The 22460-nt window shown below is 36.7% G+C and overlaps 1 protein-coding gene across 1 annotated transcript in view; it reads left to right on the forward strand.

The window, feature by feature from the left end:
* The window catches only part of TBCK (TBC1 domain containing kinase), a 108516-nt gene that overhangs the window by 54815 nt on the left and 31241 nt on the right, over positions 1 to 22460 (forward strand). Inside the window, exons 20-22 of the mRNA XM_086746128.1 lie at positions 501 to 586; positions 7696 to 7732; positions 9191 to 9352. Coding sequence (XP_086602254.1) covers positions 501 to 586; positions 7696 to 7732; positions 9191 to 9352 — 285 coding nt within the window. The remainder of the gene's footprint in view (positions 1 to 500; positions 587 to 7695; positions 7733 to 9190; positions 9353 to 22460) is intronic.

Consider the following 22460-nt stretch of genomic DNA (forward strand, 5'->3'; position numbering starts at 1 on the left):
CTGATCGTGGAAATGGTAACCTTAAAGCCCTACTGCCTTAAAACCTGAACTTCCAGGTTACAGCATTTAACTTTGTAGAAAAGAAACCATACGTCATATAATTTAAAGAGTATGAACTTTGTGTATCACTAAAACAGTTTGAGTCTTAAAAAACCTTGGAACTATCTTGTTCTGATTTGCTTCTGTCAGTATCTTGTGGCTCATACTCATACTGAAAAGTCTTTAACTTTGCATGTGGAACGTACATCACAACTTAAGTATGAACCACGTAAACCATTGTTGATAATCCAGATTGAGAAGTACTAAGGAAATGAAACCTTTCTTCCTCTATATTGAATATAACGGTGACAAGGAGGACAGTAGTGCTTGCTGGTTTATTGTTGGTTTAAATAAAAAAATTAAAAATTAGTGTTTTTCCTTTTCTACAGCTCTATTGTGAGCTACCAGAGTGTGGTGGCTTGTGTGTTTGACAATCATCTTGAATTTGCTTGTCATTTCAGAATATCTGACGGTTTTCTCCCAGATGATTGCATTCCATGATCCAGAGCTGAGTAACCACCTTAATGACATTGGTTTTATTCCAGATGTAAGTGCTAAGGGTTCTTACAAATATTGTTCAAAGGAAGTAAAAAAAAAATGAAAAATGAGGGCAACTAGGATGAGATACCTTTCTGGACTGTTTCATTAGCAGTTTGACATAAGTGGAACTTTTGTGTTAATGAACCTTTCTGAATATGCCAATAAAATAGTAGTTTTTATTCTTGTTTTTGCATACCTCAGTCCTTTGCAATCTGTTGGCATGGTAAATACAATAAAAATACTACTAGTCAGTTATTAAGATGTATATAACTTCATCTTTTAGATGTGGATTAATATACAAAAATAATGTGGTTGTAAATTACTAATAGCAAAATTTCTGCAAACTAATTAAATGCCATTGGTTAACACAAAAGACACATCAATTTGCAAGTAATAAAAAAAAAATCTGCAAGTGATGGTTAATCTATAGATATGTTAGAAAATGCTTAGCAGTCATTGGTTGGAGTGTGGTGGTTTAGCCGCTGAAACCAGGACATGGAGTCTGTCAGAAACATTGGACAAGTGCATGACTTATGTGTAAGTCTTATGCTTTCATTGGAAAAAGTCCTGTAAAATGGAGGAAAATGAAAACTGAGAATGCAGACAAAATTTAGTAGAGAGGGAGGGCTATGTTGGAAAAAAGCAAATCAAAGCCTTCTTTAGGGGCCTCACTTTCAGCTATCACTGTAAATAGTGAAGCTTTCCTCCTTTATTTAGAGTGGTGTGTATAGTCCAGAAAGCCAAGATAATACTGTCTAAAAATGTTTGTCTGCCTACTGTAGCATTATCAAAGTTTATGGCTGATGTTTCTGAAAAGTAGCTTTAGGCAAGGCTATAGAGAGAGCATTGTTAATTAATATTGTCTAGATCATTATATTTGACATTTAGATATTTGGCAATTACAAGTTGCTCGTAAGAACAGATGAAGACACAGAGGTCAATGAGAGGTCAAAATGGAAGAAGGAAACTGAAGTCATCAGAGGTTGATGTAGAAATATAAATTTAATAAATAAGAAATTTATATGCATTTCCTCTGTAAGCAATATAAAGGTTATTTTATCAGAAAAACCTTTATTCTTATTAGGAAGTGCTTTAAGTTGAAGCAGCAAGGCCAAGCCTCTGGAAGTCATTTGTTGCACACAATTTGTGGGTGAATTTGTGTGTCTTTGGGACTGGCAGATACTCCTTACCACAGTTTACAAAGATTGTCATAGAAAGGAAATATATGCTTTCATATGTAGAGGTATTTTTAATGTAATAATGTTGTTAATGAATGATACAAATTTAAAAGATATGGTGGCATTAAAATGAGCAGAAGAGAAAGCCAGTGTATTGCATTATAAGGAGAGATGTTCGAGAAGGCCACATGTATTGTTGATGACCCACATCTGAAATGGGCAGGTGGGAGGAAGATGAAGGGAAGGTGGCAAGAAGGGAGAACATTCATCTGTAGAAAACCTGAATATTTGGGGAGGATGAAGGGCATGGGTAACAGCAACATATAAGTTCCTGAGGGAGGATCAGTTTTGCAGCATCACTGTGTAAATGCACTTGATATTTATTTGTTAAAGGTGGTGGACAACCAAAGCAATTCCTCTGTGTATTTTGTCTAGGATACTAGTTCCCACTGAAGAGATAGAGATGTAATTTCCCTAACCATCTTATAGGTCCCCATTTCTGCTACTAACCTACGTGAGAGCTCTGTAGCAACCCATCTTGGGTGTTAGCTCATCTTTCAGCTGCTCCTGGTGTCTGCTTATACAGTTATAATCCTCCATTGAAAACTTCCAAGGTGCAAGTCGGATGGAATATTTTAAAATCACCTGTTGTGTTGTATTTTGATTTGTGTTGTGCTAGTCATTGGACAGCATATAGTCAAATGGGAGTCTTGTCTCGAATAGTTATTGTCTAGAGGTGATTAGGTAACGCAGTAAATAATTACAAAAAAGAGGTATTTTTTTTTAAAAAAAATCCTTTGCATTGAATACAAATACTAGTTCTAAAATTAACACTAGCCTCTGGAAAGAGGTCATCCTTTCTAAAATGTCTGGTTTTTGTTTTGTTTTTAATAAATAAAAAATGTTCTGTCTTTTAGATTAGTGAGAGAGGTGAATTTTGTACCTGTAACAAGACAGCACAGGATCCATCAAGGTGAAGGATATGCACCATAGTAATGAGATCTGAACCAGAGTTTCGTGCTTGAGTACTAATCCTATCAAAGTAAACCCTGATTAATCTTTCATCATTGAAACGCAGGCTCTGCTGCAGGAAAGATTGTGTTTCCTGGCACCCTTCCCTTTTGCTTTGGGTCACATAGCTCTCAGAATATTGAACACTGCTGAGGCTTGAATAGTTGTGGATACTGTTAGCTGATGTGGTGCCTGGATTAAGTACATTGCTGTAGCTACGTGATTTACATGTAAATAGAGGGATATATATGGTGAATCTTACAGTTCTTTACTGTCCCAAAGTTTATAATTTCCCCCACCCTATAGGATTATAACACATTCTATATTTTACTGAATAATTCTGACATCACCAGCAGACCATTTTGAACTGAAGAAAAGCCAGGAAGTGTGCTACATTACTAAAAGGGTAACTATAGCCGTAAATTATTCTAAAGAGCTTTCAGCTGCAACTTATGAAAGGTAGACACACTTGTCAGCCAGCCGTTAACAGAGATGACAAGTCTGGCTGCAGTCACTTAATATCATCATACTGGAGCTGCTGTCATAGGTTGATTCTGGTGATCTGCAGGAGGTGTGGGTAATAGGGCTTCACCTAACTGAGAATTTAAAATCCTGTAATTGAAGTACTTTATCTCTGTTTGTTCTGCCACTTAATCTGCACTCTCTTTACATCCCCAGTCATCAAAACATTTTTACACCTTTCTGTAGCATTTTAATATATGATTGTCTAGTCTCCATATAGACTTGAAGCTAAGTATGTGTGTATGTATTTCAAAGAGAGAATATGAAGGTGCAAGATCAGGGTTTTACAGAATAGATATTTCAGTTGGAACGGACCTGCGAAGATCATCTAGTCCAACTGCCTGACCAATTCAGGGCTGACCAAGTTAAAGCATGTTGTTAAGGGCATTGTCGAAGTGCCTCTTAAACACTGACAGACAAGAGGGCACCGACCACCTCTCTAAGAAGCCTGTTCCAGTGTTTGACCACCCTGTCTGTAAAGAAATGCTTCCTAATGCCCAGTCTGAACCTTCCCTGGTACAACTTTGAGCCATTCCCATGCGTCCTATTGCTGAGTACCACGGAGAAGAGACCAGCGTCTCCCTCTCCGGGAGGAAGCTTCCCTCCTCAGGAAGCTGTAAGGGGCAAAAGAAGTCTTTTTGTAACTAATGAAAATTAAAACAAAAAGCAGCAGTTGGGAGGCAGCCTTGTCTGGACAACTCAGCAAAATGAAATTCTGGTTTATTGTTGGACAACATTGTTTCACACATACATCAAGCAGGCAAGGAAAAAAAGAAAAAATAAACAGCAGCTTCACAGATGGGGGAAAAAAAAAAAGAAGAAAAAAAGCTTCCTCCTACAAACCACAATCTATAGTTCGTCTGAAGTACATGCACAAAAAAGTTACTGGAATGCTCAGAATAATATTGTAAATGTCGTGGTCTCTTGGCATTTTTGTCTTTTTTTACAAAATTTAGTTTTATTCTCATCAGAGATAATGGGTTGGGCCTGGTCTCACCACAAGTCAGAGGTAGGTAACAAGAGATATAAATACTTCAAAGCCCCTCTTTAGGTCACTCCAAGATCACTTAAAAATGGCAGACCTCCTAACAGTATCTACAAAATATAAAATGTAAATAAAAAAATACAAACAAATTCTCCTTTATAGTACTTTCCTTCTTAAAAGCAGGGCCTTGAAGTTCCGGTGCTTTGGGTGGGAGGGTGCCTTTTGGGGAAGGAGGGATGGGTTTCTTTTCCCCCTAAAGGGGGAATCCTTTTGTGTGTTTGAGTGGCAGTGCTGTGCCAAGAGGCTTGGGACAAAGAACACTCTGCTTGGTGAGGATGGGAAGGAGGAGTGTGTGTGTGTGGGATGGGGGTTGCAACAAGAGGGACAGGGCCAGGGGATCCCAAAGGTGAAAATAATTCCATTTAGCTGAGGGTTATCCTTTTAGCTGAGGATCATTCTTTCATTATTTGTTTGACCACCTTTCTGTGTTGCTATGTGAAATGGTATTTTAGTTTAGTAAGCTTGGAAAGAAAGATTAGATTACTTAACAGATATTCAATATCTGGGATTGTTACAATTTAATAAGAAATATATGGTACCTTTTCTGAATCCTTTATGTTGTCATTTAAGCTAGTGCCTGCCTAAAGCACGTAGAAAGCAGGTTAGCATGGCAGACAAACCTACAACTCTCTGTTGCAGGGTTTTTAGCATTTTCTCCTGAGGCAAATGAGTTGCTCGCTGGTGCAGGTAGAGTACTTGCCCACATTGCTGTTGATTGTGGTAGTTCCTATATTCCTGTAAGTGTGACTTCAGCTTTGAGAAGAAAAGGCTCCAACATAAAAAGTCTTGAACACTGGAAATATTGTGAAATACATACTATAGCATAGGTTTTTTGTTATCCATCTATAATTTATTTTTATAATGGTTAAGTCATGACTAACTAAAAGAACCTGTGGATTTATTTATTCAGGTTGTTTGAATGGGAACTGATGTTAGGCGACTGCTGTGTTCTTCGCATCTAAGGAACGTCCAAGTCCTTACTTAAAAGCACAAAAGAGCTTGTATTTTACTAGCTAAATTATAATTATTTTCACTCTAAAAAAAAAATGTAGTATTGTTTTACAGGCTTTTATTTTAATGTGACTTATTCTCAGACTGTTCCAGATGCTAATTTTATTAAACATTAGATGTGCTTCCCATCTCTGGAGAGTTAAATGTCACTGAAAAAAACTGAACGCCATTATGTTTCAGGGTTCAGTAGAGAAGGGTTGAAAACCTCTTTAACAGCAGCTTGTTAGTAGAGAGAAGCATGGCATGATGCTGTTCCAGCCGGTAGTTGCTAGAGGGCAGTATTTACTAATAATATGTTAAAAGTGCAATCATTTAACTGAAAAAAAATATGATAGCCTATTTGTCTGAGGAGTTCAAGTCAATGCAATTCTTTCTGTCTGTGTTTTTCAATTTGACTTGCATAGTGGAATAATACCACCAGTACTGTGACTTTTCTTTGCTCACTTATTAACAGTCATCATAACCTCTTCAGTTTTAACGAGACCTCCTTGTCTTAGAACACTGTATTTATGAAAATCAGAGGGAAAAATCCCTTCAGTAAAAACTTGTCTGCCTTCTACTTAAATAGTTTGACGTACTTGTCATGTCACTGTTATCAGTTTGGTGAAGGTGGTTTAAAGCAAAATGGTGCTTTGCCTTGTGGCTACCTTTTAATAATCTGTGTAATGTTTCAAATTTTGTGTATTTTCTTGTATATTTCTACGTATATGCATACAAGATAGAGATGTTTTTGAAATCAGGAGGAAGTGTGGATCTGCTTTCGTAAAACATTTTAATATATTAAAAGGATGAAATAATTACTTTTAAATATCAAGGAAATAATGTGTAGTTCAAAATGATGTCTGCATAATATGTACCTCCAAGCTGATCACAACCACTGTAGGGGATGTTTCAGGGAACAGGGTATGTTATTATTCAGTAGAGAGCCATCTATTGAAGGCATGACAAAGATATACTCGGGGAGATAGCATGAATGTGTTATAATGTGAAAATGGTGATAGAAATTGATTTGTTTTGGTTTTGAACCCTTAAAATCAATCAGCAGGTTGGAGGCCAAGCTTTGTAAAAGCCTCCTGAGTAGAGAGTGATGAACAGTCTGGTCATCACAGCTTTTTTAGTTTTACAGACAGTATGATTCAGATACTATCAGATGCTTAGATGAAGATGTAGGAATAAAATTTAGTGAAAGCTGTGCTAAAGAGCTTTTCAGTAAATGTGTGCATCAGTTAATCAGTGTCATAATCCAGTTAAGAGTTTATGGAGTAAGTAGTAATTTATTAGCATAATATCAATTATACTTTCTGCTTCTCATTTGCTTGCTTCCAGGGAAAGCTTAATAGGAGGACTAATTTGCACTTTTTTATGAGCTAAAAAGTAATATATTAAGCTTTATGTCTAACTGTAAATCTTCAGAAGTGGAAAACAGAGCACATGATCTATGCAACTCGGTAAAATTTAACAATGACCATCTCAATCTTGCATTCCTAATTCACGGGGACTTTCTGCGCAGTTCCGTGTTTCATGAAAATAAAATCTGTTGCCTTCAACACACACTAAGTACTTCAGTAAAAATTTAGAAACTTTTAAGGTGACATAAATGCTAATGCATACTGAATTTCTCTATATGATCTCATGAGTATGAAAGTTTGCAGAAACTGGAGGTTTTCTGTAGCTCTTGCAGCAGCACAAGTTTTTAGACAGTCTCATAGAAGTGCTGAAGCAAACTCAAATTCTTCAGATGACACCTACCTTTAAAAGTCACAGTAGAACAACACAAAAGCTTACAGTGTTACTAAATGACACTGTATGCTTTTGAGAATGAAACAATTCTTACTGCTTTTCACTGACAAGTCTACATTTTAATAAATACCAGCATAAGAGAAAAAGGTAGATATGGTTTATTGTTCTGTTGGAAATTGTGATTTGCACTTTCAATTATTTGTATAGAACCAGGTTTTCCTCCATAGTCAAAAAGATATATTGCATCAAGTTGTTTTATGCTTGATCAGGCATCCGTCACTAATTTTCACTTAGCAGTATGCAAGGTAAGAACTGTGACAGTTGAATAGAGAAAGTTTTTGAGTTCTTTAAGATAAACATAAGTCAACTGAGGGTGGCTGCCAGTAATTTGAAAGAGGGGAGAATAGGGACCTAGGGGAGGAAGAAGTTTATCTGAGGGGCTAAAAGTTGTCTGATAGTGGTTCTGCTGTTGCAGTTATTTTTCCATTTGAAATACGTTTATGCCAAGCTGGGCATTTTTTTAATGTCGTAGGCAGTTGCTACAAACAACTCTAGCTCTTAATTAAACATGTTTTTGTTCTCTTTCCCCCCCACCACTACCTTTTGCAGCTTTATGCCATTCCTTGGTTTCTTACAATGTTTACACGTGAGTATGCTTTCTTTTTCTCTGATTAAATGTTCTTGTATTGCTTAAGAACGAATTTTTCTCACTTTTTTTAGCTGAAGTCTTCCTAATAATGTGGTGTGTCTATCATTTAGTGGGTCACTTGTAATTTGCAAGGAATGTGTATTGTGATTTGAGTCTCAGCAGTGCCTGTCATGTACTTTCTGCCCTGACTTGACAATAATAAGCATTTTCTTATTTTTTTTAAAAAAAAAAACATTGTATTAAAGTTGAACTGGATTATTTTACACATGCAGCATTTAGGGAATGCACAAAGGAAGCTGTTATCTACTGTAAAAAGATATGATAATACTTTAAAAAAACAAAACTGAAGCCAAACCTCACCACCTTCCCCTGCCATCACCCAGATAATGTAAGAAAGAAACTAACTTTGTTTTTGAAGGCCAACAAAACTTTTTTTTTTTCATTCCACTTTGACACATTATTATTCTACTAGCACTAGTTTACTATGATATTTGTGCATGGATGTTAGGAACAAAAATAACTTTATAATTTGGTGAGCTTTTAATGAAAGAGGACAAAGTTAATAAAGCAAATCTAAAAAGCAATTCAAAATCTTGTTTCCTCAAAGATCTCTCTGATTTTTTTTTTTCTTAATTTCATGTCAACGTTGTCAGACTTTGAAATTTTTTTTTTTTTTTAAAGTGACAGGATGAAAAGAGCTGATGGCTTATTTTTCTGGTGAAATATCACAGAATTTTATGTGAGATGCTTGATTGCAATTTCTAAAGATCTTGGCTGTAAAGCACTGGTTCCTGCAGTAGTCCATTCTTCTGAAACTTTCATGAGAATTGCCACCTTTGGAAAACCAAGGAGGTGGTTTCCTTGGCAATGAATTGCAATGAAGTGTTAGAACTATTTAGTTGAAGGATAGCTTGTTTTAGGAGAGCCACCTTCAGCTTTATATATAATATGTTGCTATTTTTAACAAGTCTTTCTGCTTGTCTTTTCTTTATTCCACCAGTTTTTGGTCTATTCTGCTCACTTTCTTGTCTAATTTTAAGTAGTTGAGCTTATTGATTAATTCATTAATGCTTTTTTGCTGCTGGAAAAACTGATATACATGTCCTAATGCATAATTGCACCATACTAAAAGAAAAATAAATTGTCTAATTTTGTGTGTGTTAGAAATCTGAAAACCTGCACATTTATAAGTATTTAATAATCAAAGATGACCCTCATGATTTCTGGAATAATCAAACTGCATATGAAGACAAACTTGTTTCTAAGCAGATTGAGTCCTTTCTGCTCCCAAATAAAAAAGAAATAGCCGTAAGACAGAAGAGGAAAAAAGTATATAGGCAACTCCTTAATCGTGTGTGTGTGTGTGTATGTGTGTGTGTGTATTTTTTTTTTATCAACTTATATGCTTATAGCTTTCTTTTTTTTTTTTTTTTACTGTGCTTGTCCATCATGCAGATGTCTTTCCTTTGCACAAAATTTTTCACTTATGGGATACATTACTGCTTGGAAATTCCTCCTTCCCATTCTGTATTGGAGTTGCAATACTTCAACAACTGAGGGATCGTCTTCTGGCTAATGGATTCAATGAATGCATTCTCCTTTTTTCAGACTTGCCAGGTACAGAAAAAACTACTTCTTCCCTCTTTCTTTGCCTCCCCCAGTGTGTTGCTGAAAAAAGTATGTTCTTGCATGTGGACATATACTGCAAATTTTACATGTGTTTTGAAATCGTGGTAGATTTAGGCAAACTCACTTTCAGAGGGTATAGGTCTTAACTACAGCTTGATGAGGTTAGTAGAAGTCTTTTTGCTGTCTTCAGCAAGAATTGAGTGAGCTTGTTTTTATTTCCAGGTGAAGGTTGGAATATTTTCTTGTAAAACTTAGAACTATTTTAAATAGTTCATAAGCAACTGTTTGTCGACATGCCATGTATAGAATCAATCCAGTTGATAGAGATTTCTTAGTGAAAAAAAATTACTGCTGTTCTGAACAGCACTTTTCCACTTTGCTGGTACTAGCCAGTTTTCCTTTTCAAAAAATAATTAATTAAACTTTTGCTGCAGAAGCAATTCATGTAAAAGAATTAGGGAAAGCAGTATAGAAGCCATTGGAATTGCTCTGTGTTAAATCAGTTTCCATTTGGAATGTAAAGCTTTCAAAAGAAGCCTCAAAGTTGGATTGGAGGCTGCATGATCTGCAGTTCTGTTGTCTTGTTCAGTGGGAGGTTGTTGACTTATCCGTACAAGCAAGTGTTGCATCTTTTAAAAAAAAAAAATAGAAATTGCGGTTAACCGTAAAGTTCGGGTCTTACTTGTGAGCAAGTTGCTAGTGAAACAGTAGAATGCATTGGAACTGAGTAAGCCCTGTTAACTGAAAGATGCATTTCCATTTGTGATGGAGTAATATTTACATAACACATGAGTTGGAAGGCTACTGCACCCAGAACGTACTTATGTTCTTGTATTAATTCCTTCTCTCCAATCCAGGATCTTACTAACATAATACAGATACTGTTTGAGAGGTGGCACTGTTTTAATTGTGTGGCCTTTTTTAAGATAACTTTAACTTTTGGCTAATTCCTGGACTAATTATAGATTTACTGGGCTCTGTTTGAATGTCATGTGTGCAATTCAGTAATTCATAATTCATTTTAAACACAAGTCATTCTTTTTCAGAAGAACTGAATGAGAGAAACGACTTTGGAAGAGCATTTAAGCTCGTGTTAAGTGTGGCAGTCTCCACAACTGCAGAGTTTACGGAGGTTAGCAGTAGTCTAGGATATGACAGCAAGCAGATTGAGGCTAGGTTTATAGTTGCATAAATCACTCTGAGAAGTCAGTGAACTTCTGACAGATGAAGCTCTCTGGTTTCTCTAAATATTATTGTCACAAATTCTGTCTCTCACTGTATATCCTGATGTCTGGATTTTTTTTCTTTTGTGATACCTTTAACTTTAGTATATACTGTGCAATTGCTACTGTATTTTTTAAATTTATAAGAAATTTAATCAGGCAATTTCTTATGGTGTGAGTGTTTTCATTTTCAGTCTATATGCTTAGTCATTTTAAATGCCCTTATTAAATTTAACTGAATATCTTCAGTTGGTCTGAAAGGTGAGTGCTAGACTAAAAGATTCTCTATCCCCTTTCCCTCTTCCCCTGTCTATTAGCTGTATGTCTTAGTTAAATATAGATTCATTAATATTTAAGTTATTTTCTTGTGTAAAATAATTTCTCCTTATTTTTTTTCTCTTGAGTGGTTCTAAATTATGTGTTCCAATTTGTCTTGAACCAGCTGATTTACTGACAGCTGGTGTACTTTATGTTCAGGTCACATGTAAGAACGCATTAGTTCTTATAACACATCTCTTTATATAATTAAATTAAATCACTGAAGTCTGTAGTGTTATAATATACATGCTTTCTGCTGATTATAGTTTGACAATTTTGCTGATACTCTAGGAAACATTTTGGTAGCGTGGTGTTTCTGAAACACAGCACCAATTTCTGAATATTTTTTTAATTTTTTTAATGTTATGATGTCTGGAATATTTTGGATGTCAACAGTGGCACAACTGAATATTGTGAGATTAATCTGAAGCATATCATAAACTGATAGAGGATGGAAGATGATCCTAGTGTGATTTAAAAGTTAAATGTTATTGATCTAACTGAGACTTCTGTAATCAGTAACTTTTTGAATGTGTAATTATCATAGCCTTGTGCTTTCTTTTCCTGACTTGAGTCTTATTTCTGGTTAAGAAGTATTGACTGCTTATGCTTTTTGTCACCTGTGTCTTCCAAACAGGACTTCTGTTATTTTGGTTAAAATAAGTTGTGTGCCATGACTGAGAATTTTCTGAAAGTAATTTACAAACAACCTTCACCTGAAACTGGGTCACACAGAGGAAGATATTATGTTGTTCAAAACATTTGGAATAATTTCAATCTAAAATCAGTTGTGACTCAACAGTCTAAAACTCCTGTGATTTTTAAGCTTTCTGCACACTGAAATGGCTTATCTCAGGCTGCCAGTGAAAGCAACTCGCTTTCCAGACTGATAAAACCATTTTACTGCAATCTTACAACTTTATGGAACAGGGTTTTTTTTCAGATTTCTTGGTTTTACAGTAGCTATTTTTTAAAAATATATGTTTAAAGTTATTGCTAGTTGATTGCATATAACACCATTTCAATTGTTGTTTTAAAAAAGTTAATGCTGTTTTTTGAATCTCTATTGGAAAAATTAATTTGGTTTTATATAGTTTTAACAATATTCTAGCATATTAGGAAATCTATTTGAAGTATTTGACAAAATAATTAGTTAATTATGAATACTGGAAAATCCTCGTGCTGTAGCAACAAATGTCCTAGTTCATTCCTCATGGGACTCTATAAAGAGGACATATAAGTAACTGGTAAAACTTAAATAGAGTAAGATTGTTTAGGAAATTACTACCAAAGGTGAATTTTTAAAAATTCTTTCATTTATTTCCTTGTGTTTAAGGAGCTCGGTTAAGAATAAACTTTGTTCAAACAATATAAATACCAGAGAAGATTTAGGAGGTACTACTTGAGACAGACAAACAAAACCAACCCTGGAGTCATTGCTAATTCTTTATGTGAAGTTTTGAGACTTAGTGAATTTCATCCTATTTGAGTGATGCGGAGAGAAAAAAGGCAGTATGCATTACCTTTGTTTTTCCTTTATCTAAATCTGACATGTGGCAGGAAAATGAGGATGCTAAGGGTGGTGCTCCTATGATGTGATTCCTTAGGTACCAGCAACAGAGGCAAGAATCTGCATTCAGACCAGTACTGACTTGTACTAAGCCAGTTTGGATATGTTTGCATTTTACATCTTAGCAAATTTACAACTCAGAAGGCTCTTTCATGCATTGAGGACCAACTGTCTAACTACTTTTACTTTAAAACTGCTGATAGCTTAGTCTTTAACAACTTTCTGTAAATTTGTGTTAGGAAACAGACCCAGGAAGGAAGCATCCAGATTTGTACAGCTCTTTACAAACAGTTGAAGGGTCCCGTAGACCAGTTCACTCCCACCTGGAATGGGTGCAATATAGAGCCTGGTAAACAGATCTTCCTCCAGAGATCCATGCCAATATCATCACTGACATACAGAGATTAATTATGGCCTTGAGAAGGACATACCAAAAAGATGGGGACAGATGCTATTAGAAAATAGGTAAACACCAATCCTAGATATGGGATAAAACATACTTTCAAATAAGCCTTGTAGGTTAGTTCACATAATAACTTAATCTTCTGTAATTTTGGAGCGAGTGAAAATGTTGCTCTTTTAATGCTTTGCATCTTAGGAAAGTGTCTTTTTGCTGACTCCAAGCTAGTCAGTGCTTCCAGAGGAAGAACCTCATCCTCAGATAGTAAATCCAGAAAAAAACTGGCTGTGGAAAAGCAATCCAGTGCAACGAGGAGCTACAGTAAAACTGTTAAAGTGGATAATGTAGAGGATTCTATTTTGTGAGACACGGATGTGTAGCTTTAAGATACAACATGTAGTCAAAGATCTAGCTATCACCAAACCACAAAAATGATTCTCCAAGGAATAGTTTCTCTAATGTGGGAGGAACATTAGGATTGCCATTGTAGTGACATTCAGCCAAAATGCTGAATCCCATGATGGTGAAAGCCATATAAATGCTTAGAAGAATTATATCCAGCTCAGCAATGGACTGAAGATTTAAAAATAGTGGATATTCTACACCAAGACTGCATAGTGCAGTTTTGAGTGATATGTTTCCGCTGACATCAGCAGAATTAAATGCACATCAGAGAACTTTACTTTAGATACGTATCTGACCCTAGGTAGCTACTATTTTACTTTGCTGATTTTCTTCCTGAAAATCCTTTGTCTGCCCATATCCGTGTTTCATACACTTTTATTGTGCCAGAATTTCTGGTGGTTCAGCATTTGGTTAATTGAGATTTCGTAGGAGGAAGAAATGGCAGGTGGCCACCAAGCCCATGCTGAGTTTGTGGGGTTTGGAATCTGTTCCCATTTCTTGCACCACTTCATGAGTAAAAATGTAAACTCTGAGATCGGAACACCAACTTTGAAGAGACTGAAAGAGATACAGTGGGGTCTTGCATGTGCCAGTGAGCAGTAGAAAAACGAAGGTAATATACTGTTTTGATTAGGATTTTACTTTATCATACAGTTTTGAAAATGTCCTGTTGCTTAGATTAAGGCTATGACGAATAGAATAGCAATACCTCTTTTCAAAGGAAACTTTTTTCATAACTTCAGCTAGGAAATTTTGACATGTGACTTTGGAGCTTGCCCAAGTTCAAAACTATTGTCCCTCATGGAAGACGATACTGCAAGGTGATTTATCATGGGGTTAGTGAGGCTGGACTGCTTTTTCAAATTTACAGTATATCTGAAGAAAAACAGTGATTTGGTGTCTTGTCACATGATGCGTGTGATAATGGTGCTATAACATTAAAAAATTGGATTGGAAATATCAAAACATATCAGAAGCAAAAAAGGAAATCACATTTCCAGTTTTCTTGAAAGATGTAGATCTGACTGATATTTGTGGAAACACCTTCCTCATCTTCGCTATGATAGATAGCTTTTTCTAGATGCAAGTGGCAGGTGTACTTTATATTGCAATTCCTGAAGATCATTGTTGCTAAATAATGGAGTTTATTAAGCAGAAACTCTGCATAGCTGCCAGTAGGTGGTTTTTTTGTTTATTTTGCTGCTTTTTTTTTTTTCCTTTAATGACTTACAGCCAACTGTGCGTTGGGAGCTAGCTTTGGTAAAAAGGCAGAGCAATTTGTTAGGGCACACCTGCTCACCAGAGCTGTTCGGTAGTGTCAAACTCTGTAAGACTGATGTAATTTTACCTGAAGCTGTGAGTTCTTTGTTCACATTTTCCACTTGTAGTGACATGAACAAAATGCAGTTCTATTTGTAGATTCTACCTTCTTGATACTAAAGAGAAATGCTGTGTTGGGTGACACTTTAATGAAAAAAATACCAAAAATGTATTCATATTAGTGTTCTTAATCATATTTAGTTGTCGCTGTCAGAATAAAATCAAATAAATATCCTTTAGCAAAGGACTCTGTCTCAAGAGATGGCATTTCTTAAAAAGGGTGAAAAGTGAGTTCATCAGTAGAACTTTCCTAGTGCATGTCTTAAAATCGATCAGAGGCACAACTTATGCTTCCCGTTTCTTGATAGAACCTGTATGTACCCTTCATAGCAAAAGGGGACTTCACAGGATAGAATAATCCACTTGTTAGTCATGTAGAATTTTGTGCATCTTTACTCTGCAATAAAGTTGAAGCACATGAAGATAGACCATCAAACATATTGGCATTTTTAGACATGGAAAGGCAAAATTCAGGCCACTCTGAGTTTTATGTCTAGTTGTAGTGAATTATTATTTTTTCTCTTTACAAAGGTGCCTCTGGAAAATATTTCACTTTTTTATTGTTTGATTAAAATTATGAGCCTAACTGGTTCAGGATTAGACTAGTGCTTAGAAAGCAAGAGTGTGTACTATATATATATATATATATATATTTTTTTTTTTTTTTTTTTAATTTTTTTTTTTTTTTCCCTTTTACAATTGTGGAAAATGTTGCTGACAGAGCAAGGTGCCTAATAGGGTATCTGTCAATATCTTATGTTGAATGTGTGTGTTTGCCTGTACAGGTATAAATGGTCTTCCCAATAGTCTTTAGTTCTCTAACTGTTAATTGAGGAGGATTTCAAAATGAGCTGCGCAAATACTGCAGTGTAAAAATTCTTTTTTGTAGATTTGTAGATGTATTTTGGGGGTGTGTATGTCCAGTGTTGTTACTAGAGAGACACATAACTACTTAAATACAGAATTGGAATGGCAGTGTAGGTTGAGAGCTAGAAAAATCTTTCTGCCAAAATAAGGACTGAGAAACAAGGTCTGTCAAGTGAATTCTCAACAGCCTGATGCTTTGGGATAGCTGTCAGTTCCCTTTGGTCTGCTTTCCCATATGCTAAGAACTTAAACTCTTGCTTTTATAAATTTGCATGAGGCATTTGATTCTGTCTATCCAAACTTCTTTCTTTTTAATATACTAAGACCTGGAGTTTAGTAGAAATCAACAGAAGGATCAAAACTAAATATGGAGAACTAGAGCAGGTTTGTACCTCAGGCTAAGTCTTTGTTGATATTACAAGCTCAGAATAAATTTCAGGACTGCATTGTTAGCATTGAAGGGCAAAACTTGTTCAGGAAGGACAGGTATTGCAACTGGGAAAATCTCACATTGTACATGAAGAATGTTGTCTGTATTCTGAAAATGATGATAAGTGGGCCAAGTACCCATCAGGGTTGTGTCAGGGGAAACCTCTGTCACTGCAAAAATTTAAAAAGCCTAGACAAGCATCTGTAGAGGACAGGCTACTCACATATCATTTGGCTTCAAAGCTTAGCTTAGTTCTAAGGAAACAAATTCAGCAACCATGTAAGCTAATAGAGTTTAAACCAGAAACTTGTCTGCTGGGAATGTGACTCTGATAAGACAGTTTTAAGTTTGTGTCATAAAGATGGTCTTTTCTTATTTGTTTGTTGGGGTTTTTTTTTGTTATAAAAATATGATATTTAGGAATGTACTACTTAAATACTTTCCTGTCTAAATGCAAATGGGGGGGGTGTTAGAAAACTTTTTCACAGAATAGAGGAACTTTTTTCCTTGACTTCTTAGTAGGTTAATTATGCAGCACACATTAAGTAATTTAGAAATGTAAATTGAAAAGGTTGGCCTGATGTTAGATATTTAAAGCTACTAGTTTTGCACTGTGAGACAGTAACATAGAGTTGACTAATGGTGAACACTGAAAGTTTTGCATCTCAGTAAGTTATCAACTGTATTGCCAAATTACAAGAGCATTTTTTTTTGGAAATGAAAGCAGTTTTAGACATGGGTATATAAGCAAGACAATTATTATCTTTGCTGTTTACCATTTTTGTATCTGTGGGAAATTAACATTTCAGTATTGAATAATATGTTTCTTGCTGTGTAGTAGTTTGTGGGTTCAGGATACTCTTTAGGCAGATACAGATATCTATATTAATCTTTATTCGAAGTTTTTTCCATTATTGGTCTAGGCTCCAGCAGGTCAAATTAGAGGCTTTGATCCTTTTGTCTTGGCAACAGCTACTCCTTTTCAAGGTTACTTGAAGTTTTGTCTTATTTCAAAAACAGAAATTATACAGTTACTTCATATTATTTCCTTAAAAATATCCTGAAGGCTAACAAGACAAATTTGGTGAGCTTCTACATTACAGTGGTGTTGGATAAAGGACAAGCATCTGACATCATCTGCCTGGACCTGTGCAAAGCATTTAACACTGTCCCACATGGCATCCTTGTCTTTAAAATGGAGAGACATGATTTTAATGGATGGACCACTCTGTGGATAAGGAATTGGCTGGATGGCCGCACTCAAAGAGCTGTGATCAATGGCTTGATGTCCAGGTGGAGACCAGTGTTGAGTGGCGTTCCTCAGCGGTCGGTATTGGGATTGGAGCTGTTTAACATCTTTGTCAGTGACATGGACAGTGGGATAGTGCACTGTCAGCAAGTTTATTGATGACACGAAGCTATGTGGTGCGGTTGACATGCTGGAATGGAAGGATACTATCTAGAGAGACCTTGACAGGCTGGAGAGGTGGGCCTGTGAGAACCTCATCAAGTTCAGCAAGGCCAAGGGCAAGGTCCTGCACATGGGTTGGGGCAATCCCAACCACAAATACAGGCTGGGCAGAGAATGGATTGCGAGTAGCCCTGAGGAGAAGGACTTGGGGGTACTGGTGGACAAGAAGCTCACTATGAGCCAACAATGCGTGCTTGCAGCCCAGAAAGCCAACTGCATCCTGGGCTGCATCAAAAGAAGTGTGGCCAGCAGGCTGAGGGAGGTGATTCTCCCCCTCTACTCTGCCCTGGTGAGACCCCACCTGGAGTACTGCGTCCAGCTCTGGAGCCCCGAGCATAAGAAGGACATGGACCAGTTGGAGTGAGCCCAGAGGAGGGCCATGAAGATGATCAGAGGGCTGGAGCACCTCTCCCATGAGGACAGGCTGAGAGAGTTGGGGCTGTTCAGCCTGGAGAAGAGGACTCTGGAGAGACCTTTTAGCAGCCTTCCAGTATCTAAAGGGAGCTTATAAGAAAGATGGAGAGAAACTCTTTAGCAGGGCCTGTTGTGACAGGAGAGGGGTAATGGTTTTAAACTCGAAGGAGATAGATTTAGACTATGTATAAGGATGAAATTTTTTACAATGAGGGTTGTAGAACACTGGCCCAGGTTGCCCAGAGAGGTGGTAGATGCCCCATCCCTGGAGACATTCAAGGCCAGGCTGGATGGGGCTCTGAGCAACCTGATCTAGTTGGGGATGTCCCTGCTTCTTGCAGGGGGGTTGGACTATATGACCTTTAAAGGTCCCTTCCACCCAAACTATTCTGTGATTCTGAGAGGAGACCTGTGCTCATACAAAGATCTTCTACTTATGGGTATTTAGAGACTGATCAATTTTATAAGCATTTGGTCTCGTTGGAGTTTCTGATTGTAGAGTTTTTGTATTATTTTATAGCTGTTATGTCTGGGAAACAACTTAAGTGGCTCATATCTACCATCCAGCTAGAAACTTAGATGGCACCTTATTTACTGATGCATACTGAGCTTCAGTATTTGCGTATTACTTCTGTGAAACATGTATTTAGGATAAAGGAGGTAAGCTTCAGTAGTATTTGAGATTGCTAAATGTCGTCTGATTCAGTTTTAGAAAGATTTTAACAAACCATACAATGCAGAAAAGCCAAAACAATGTTTTTCCTTGAAAAATTGAATGTTGTTGGATGTTGTGTTGGTGGCACAATTTCCTCTCCAATCTCCATGTCTTTCTAAGAAGTGTCTCCTCTAAGCTGATCCCTGCGGTTTTGTAAACCTGTCCTTTTATGTATCTTCTGTAGTTGGTTATCGTCTAGCCATGAAATAATGTTCATTCTTCTGCTGATCTGCTTTATTTCCCCTTACTCTTGTATATCTCTTAGGTTTTGCGTAGTAGCTTCCATCTGACTGTTTTCTTATTCAGTGTGAATTCATGTCCTGTTATTGGCCAATATCCTAAGCAGATCTCTTTAACTTTTTATTAGTTTGTAGAAATGTCTGCTGTTAAACAGCCATGCCACAGCTCATAAAACTGTTCAAAACACACTTTCCTGTGTGGAGCTCAGCTAACATTACAGGCTTTATGTAATCTATTTCAGTCTTCTTTCTCAGTAAGACATGGTATGTGGCATTTGCTGATTCACTTATAGTAAATCTTTACTCTTTGTACAGTCATTCATCATTCTGTGTTTTCCTAGCTCATCTAGCAGTGCATCACATTTGCATACTGGAAGGCATTCTTTATGAAGCCTTTTCACTAAACTGCTGAGTCAGAGCAATTTTTACAATCATGGGTAAGAAAATTCATTTTTGTCCTTTCTGCAGTCTAATGTCTCAGGGAAAAACTCAGAGTTTACTACTGCTTCTCTCTGTTGCTCACTACTTTGGTAAGCGTTGCATGAACCTGTCCAGATGACTGTAATAGCTATACTTTTCATAACTCTTCTCTCAGCTTCTGTTGTTTGTACACAGGCTGCAAACATACCTGCTGTTGGTCTCAGCAGAAGTGTCAGTATCTCACATAGGTATGTAATTTGTACTTGAGTTATTATCTTCAAAGTACCTTCTGCTACAGAACTCTTTGTCTGAATTCCAAATTTCTCAGTTATCAAACATCTCCTTTATGGATGAAGACAAGAGACCAACAAGTTATTTTTCTGCTCTTTGGACATTGCATGTGATTTCATTGCATAAAACCAGAAGTCCTCCTTTTCCCAGTGTTTCTGAACCCTGATGCAGATGGTTGATGTGCTTTCACCAAGCAAGAGCCTTGACCATTTTCTTTTTGCCAGACTAACTGCTGCTTGTGGAGATTCAGGCTCAAGAATGATCTAAGTTGTTTTTCCTGTCAACAGCAAGACAATTGTCACACGTACACTGAAAATGGCAGTATCATCCAGAGGTAGTAAACAATATTGACTGTGGAGATCTGTCCAGAGAATTTTTTTATTCCAAAATACTGAAAGAATTGTTGAGTAATGTGGTCTCGGACAAGGTAACCTGATAATGCAGCACTGAAGTTATTGATCCTTGTTACGGCTATGCAACATGCAAACTGTCTGAAGGCATACTACTGTAGTTTGTACCTTTGCTTCTACATCCAATCATTTTTCTAGCTGAGTGCAACTTCTGTACGCCTGCTGTAAAAAATCTGATGGCTCCTTGATTGACAGCACTTGTCTTCCCAGCAGCTCTTGAAAGATTCACACTTTGCCTCCACGTGGAAAGAACAAAGACTATCTTATTAGCTGAGTTTTAAAATTAGTGACTTACATTTGTTGCCTTTGAAATTTTGTTGCAAGATGCACTGAAAGGGATGCTGATATGTGTAGGAAAGAGCAAATTACTATCCACAAAATAACACAACTATCTTATAATGTATGAAACAAATCATATAAAAAGCATAATTTTGCATTGACCTTTTCGTTTATGATAACCTTCTAGCAGTAATAGATTCAGAGATGTTGGATAGAAATGTCACTTCTCTTCCTGGATTTGTCCTTTTAAATATCTTGGCTTAGTGTATCTTTTTGTATGTCATCAGAAAAAAAACAGGTTTATGGCTTTTCACCTCTATTTCTTCTGAGAGCCGGAATCATGAGATCAAACTGACTGACCTATTCAGCTTCCCTGCTTTTGCAGCACAGAGGTTTTCTGGCCTGTTTATGTGGCTGTGCGGTGAAAGCTGATGTTGCCTAGCAGGGTAGTAATAGAGTATTTGTGATGGAGAGGTCAAACCAAGCCCATAATTCTGTGCTGCTTCCCAAATGCAGAAGCGGTTTATTTTGGCCGAGATTCTTAACTGGTGTCCTGTTACCCAAGGAAAGGGCTCTGGAATTGATTAACTACACACAAAGACTTGGTCTGTGTACATTTTCATTAAGAAAGAACTGTTCGTGTTATGTTTTTCTCCATTACTTACTTTCACTTGCTATGAACAATATATGCACATCCGGTTTTGCTGTAAAAATAAAAAGTTCTATGTGCTTTTGTCACAGATGTATTGCTTTTAAACTGATGCTTTCTTTTTAGCCTCTGTTTCAAGTGCAGTCTAGTTCTCTCCTGTATCTATAATAATAAAAACTCAATATATGTAGCTTAAAAAGCAGCTATGTCAGGCTGAGCCATCCTTTTCAATTGAGATGTGTTGACAGAGGAAGGCAGCACCTTGGTAGGGAATGATAATTTATCATGAACAGAGCAATATTAATAACAACCAGTTAATTTAGTTCAGAAAAGGAGTAAAATGTTTCAATAGGCTTAATATTGGGGCAGGGCTGTGGCAAAACCAGGATATTGGTGGTAGATCACTTTCCATTTACTTCCCCACCCTGCTTTTTTTCAATTCCCATGTTATTTGCATATTTAGAACTCTCAGGAAAAGTCTTTTGATGCCAAGTAGTGGAGTAATTAGCTGGTACCATAGAATTGTTTCCTGTAAGGCTTGATTGCTGCTTGACTGTGAAGTACTTCAGCTCAGTTGAGCCAGAACTCCTAAAACCAATGTTTCAAAATGAAACTTGTGATTTTTAGTTCCTAGGTAGTTGGGTGCCAACTTTGGCTTTTTGAAATGCAGGTGCTCTGCACTTCTTGAAAACCACGGTACCTGAAAATGTACTAAATTTTTAAATGAGAACTTATTTTTATAGTATTTATATTATGTTTAGAGTTAGGCTTAAATTTTTTCAGTGCACGGTTCACAGTTAATCACACCATGTTATGTCAGCACATTTTTGTTACAGATTTCCAGCAAAATAATTTATATTAATAAAAACAGAAGGCATATGCTTTCTAAACTGCAAAACACCCCAGTGTTGGGACCTTGGAGAGCAGAGAGATGTTACATGCACATCTCCATGAGTGAACAGGCCCTTCCTGTCATTTCTAAATGTTTGTTTGCTTCTTGCTGACGCCTTGGGATTTATGCGGTGCCTGCTCTCAGAAGGATGGTCTTCCAAGTTGTTTGCGCATGTCCAGTAGTCTGGCATCCTGGTGAGGTACTCTCTGTTCGTTTGCTCCTAGTCTTGCTTACAAATCTGGGCACTGACTTGATATATTTACACTTCTGACATACCAACAGTATGTTTTTAATAATGTGTAAGCTTTAATGTTTTCTGGCTTGTAATACAGTAACTTGGGAGCAGGAAGAGTACAAGCAGCATTAATATTGTGTGAATGCACAGTCTTGGTGTGATAACAGAACATGGACATTTAATCAGACACTGACTCATTTATCATATATTTGAATGGGCATGGGAAGAAATCAGAATTGAAGTAGCACAGCAGACTCCTACTTATTAGCCAGAAGTAGGAGAAAAGATCTTATCCAGCAAGGCTGCAAATGGTTGCGTTACATTTTGGTTAGTGACAGGAAGTGATTTTTGTTAAACCCAAATTTCAAACAAAGGATGAAGATGAGTGTGAAGGTTACTCAAGTGTGAAGCCTGTTCATGCAATGTGATCAGCAAATATTCTGTAAATATTTACACCAGTTTAATGTAGTCTTAAACTCCAGTATGCT

This window comes from Chlamydotis macqueenii, chromosome 4 (assembly GCF_036417535.1).
Source record: "Chlamydotis macqueenii isolate bChlMac1 chromosome 4, bChlMac1.mat, whole genome shotgun sequence".
NCBI classification, from domain to species: Eukaryota; Metazoa; Chordata; class Aves; order Otidiformes; family Otididae; genus Chlamydotis; species Chlamydotis macqueenii.